Genomic DNA, 2,561 nt, shown 5'->3' with positions numbered 1-2,561 from the left:
ACACACACACACACACACACACACACACAAAAGCCTCATCATTCAAAACCCTCGCCTTATGACAGAGGCACAGGAAATAATGACAAATTGATGCCAAGCAGCATCTCTCAATTCTCTTATTGGAGAATCACACTTATTGCCCACAGACACACATTTTCCTCACAAACAAGCAAGCAAGACATAAAAAGTGCTCCTCTGCCTGTCTCTCTCTTTCCAGACAGGAAAGTCTTTCCTCATCGATTGTTGAGTAGAACTGTATACGCCCTGAAGACATCCCCTCTATTTCCACATATAGTGTATTCATTTACAGCCTGCCAACATAATAGGATCCTTTATGTGTTGATGTTTGTATGTGTATGGAGGTGTGTGTGTTCAGAGGTAAAGTCTCAGTCAGCACTCCAGTCTGTTCTCTGGTACGGCTGCATTGAAATGCCCTCATCTCAGCAGACATAAAATCAATGGTAGCTATTAATTAGTCTACCTCTAACTGCCTTTGCTGATACAGTTCTACACACAAATACAACAGGAACACATTACACATGTTGAGTTGTTTGGATGCAGATTGGATGCTAAGCCGAAGTCACAACTAAACGTTAGCGATTGGTTATAGCAGATCCAGAGTGGCTCGGGGCAGATCCAATAGTTTTGAACTTTAACATAGTTCCCGCCTTCAAGGAAGTTAACACTAGTCAATGGAGAGAGGCCAGACTCCCTGTACAAATGAAATTTACCAGAGTCTGGTAGGACCAGGCTAACATTTCACAACCTTGTTCCTGGTTATTATGAAAGCCTTTTCCATAATTGGGGAGGAGAAAACAAACACAATGCACTATGGAATAGTCTCACAGGTGTCAAGTTTAGCACTGCAGGTGCAGCAGTTCAGATTTCGGTGGTTTTTCCTGCACTGCTCTTTAACTGGCTTCAGTTAAAATGGATCGTGAGAACCTCCCTACCTGGTGTGCTACTGTTTTAAGATTATGAGTAAAAGATGGGTCAGTGTCACCAAACAAACATCCAAAAATATCTACCGAGACAAGGTACTCGTGCAGTAAAACATGTCAAACTCCAACTTGTCTGCTTCTGATACTTCTTATTTCTTATACTAAAAATCTTAAATGTACTATGATCATTTTTACAACTGAAACACCTAACATTGCCACCACAGATTTCTAATAGTGTTGCCATGGTAATGAGTCCTGGATCGTGCAATAACAGTAGTACATGACAATGTTGGATAGTTTCAAACAGTCGTCTGTGAACAAATGATGCCTTTGCTGTGGTAATGTACCAGACCCTCAAGCATGAAGCAATGTAACATTCCATCACCACACAATTCAAGTAATGACAGAAATCAATTCTCTGACAGCTGAGCCACATTGCGAGACAGGATTATATTGTATATAGTTAGTAAACACAATCCATTCCATTTTTTTTTTCAATTGTGCCTCCGGATGCACATTCAATTGACTCTCTATCTTTTGCTGAAACCTGTTCAGATTCATGCCAAATGGAACGAGAAGGGTATGCGGTTTTCACTTTCACTGCACACGACAAAAGAAAACAAAAGCACTTTGGTGGACAGTGGACACCAAAGCTTCTTATACTTAATTTGAGTCTGGGCTTTGCTCACAAAGAGCATTCTGGCCAACAATGGCACTGCGGAAAACGCAGCTTCCTCATTCATTTCAATGAGATTACTCATCAGGGGCTCCAGGCAAAGAGGGCTTCAGGGAAAATACGCAGGAAGAACAGCAAAAAAGTTAGCATTTTGGCTTTACTTCTGCCACAATGCAATGCAAACTATTAGGCAATGCACTGCATTGGCCAATCAGATATTTGTAAGCACACTGCACAGGTGGAATACCTTGAATCGAGAACCTCTTAGCATTATGCCAAGTTGATGTTTAACATTTCAAAACTGAGATGGAAAAACACAACAAAGATGTGTAAACTGTCTCTTGCAGTTAAATATTTTCAAATTTGGCTTGACTTTCATCTTTGATGTTAATGCGTCCTAAGAATTCAAAAGGTGGGACTGCTTATAGTCTGACTGCATGTGAGCGTTACAGGTGCAAGCTTGAAGGCTCCGCAGACCCAAAACAGTTGAGTTGGTGTACAATTTCTCACCTTGTTCTGGTCGGTCCAATACAAGAAGTAACCTTTGGGGTCGACTGTTAGAGTCACTGGGGTCACAGTGGTAGAATCCTGGAGGAAAACAAAGAAAGGACATCTGGAGTCAATGTGTGTGTGTCTGTTTACATCTGTGTATCCCTGTCTGTGTTTTTATAAGAGTGCATGCTTTTGTGAGCATGGCAGAATATTCTCTTGGCAAACCAATTAATTGAGTTCTCAGGATCAAAGCCTAATTCTTGTAATACCACATGCAAACTAGAATCTGGAATGACATTAAAAGTGCCGTTTATGTTTATGTAAGCGTGCACCCAATCATTTCTTTCTAGGTTACTTTCCCCACCATGAACTGGCACCACCACACATGACCAAGGAGCCTTGTGTGTGTGTGTGTGTGTGTGTGTGTGTGTGTGTGTGTGTGTGTGTGTGTG

The 2,561-nt window shown here is 41.4% G+C and overlaps 1 protein-coding gene across 5 annotated transcripts in view; it reads right to left on the bottom strand.

Annotated features, from left to right (window-relative positions):
- The window catches only part of plcb1l (phospholipase C beta 1-like), a 174,566-nt gene that overhangs the window by 102,163 nt on the left and 69,842 nt on the right, over positions 1-2,561 (bottom strand). For all 5 annotated transcript variants that reach the window (XR_004336183.1, XM_032542976.1, XM_032542975.1 and 2 more), the window contains one exon: positions 2,128-2,205. Coding sequence is in view for 3 of the 5 variants with exons in the window: in XM_032542975.1 (XP_032398866.1) it covers positions 2,128-2,205 (78 nt within the window). In the remaining 2 variants the exon portion in view is untranslated. The remainder of the gene's footprint in view (positions 1-2,127; positions 2,206-2,561) is intronic.

Source organism: Etheostoma spectabile, chromosome 18 (genome assembly GCF_008692095.1).
Source record: "Etheostoma spectabile isolate EspeVRDwgs_2016 chromosome 18, UIUC_Espe_1.0, whole genome shotgun sequence".
NCBI classification, from domain to species: domain Eukaryota; kingdom Metazoa; phylum Chordata; class Actinopteri; order Perciformes; family Percidae; genus Etheostoma; species Etheostoma spectabile.
This window is presented reverse-complemented; position numbering and strand designations above follow the sequence as displayed.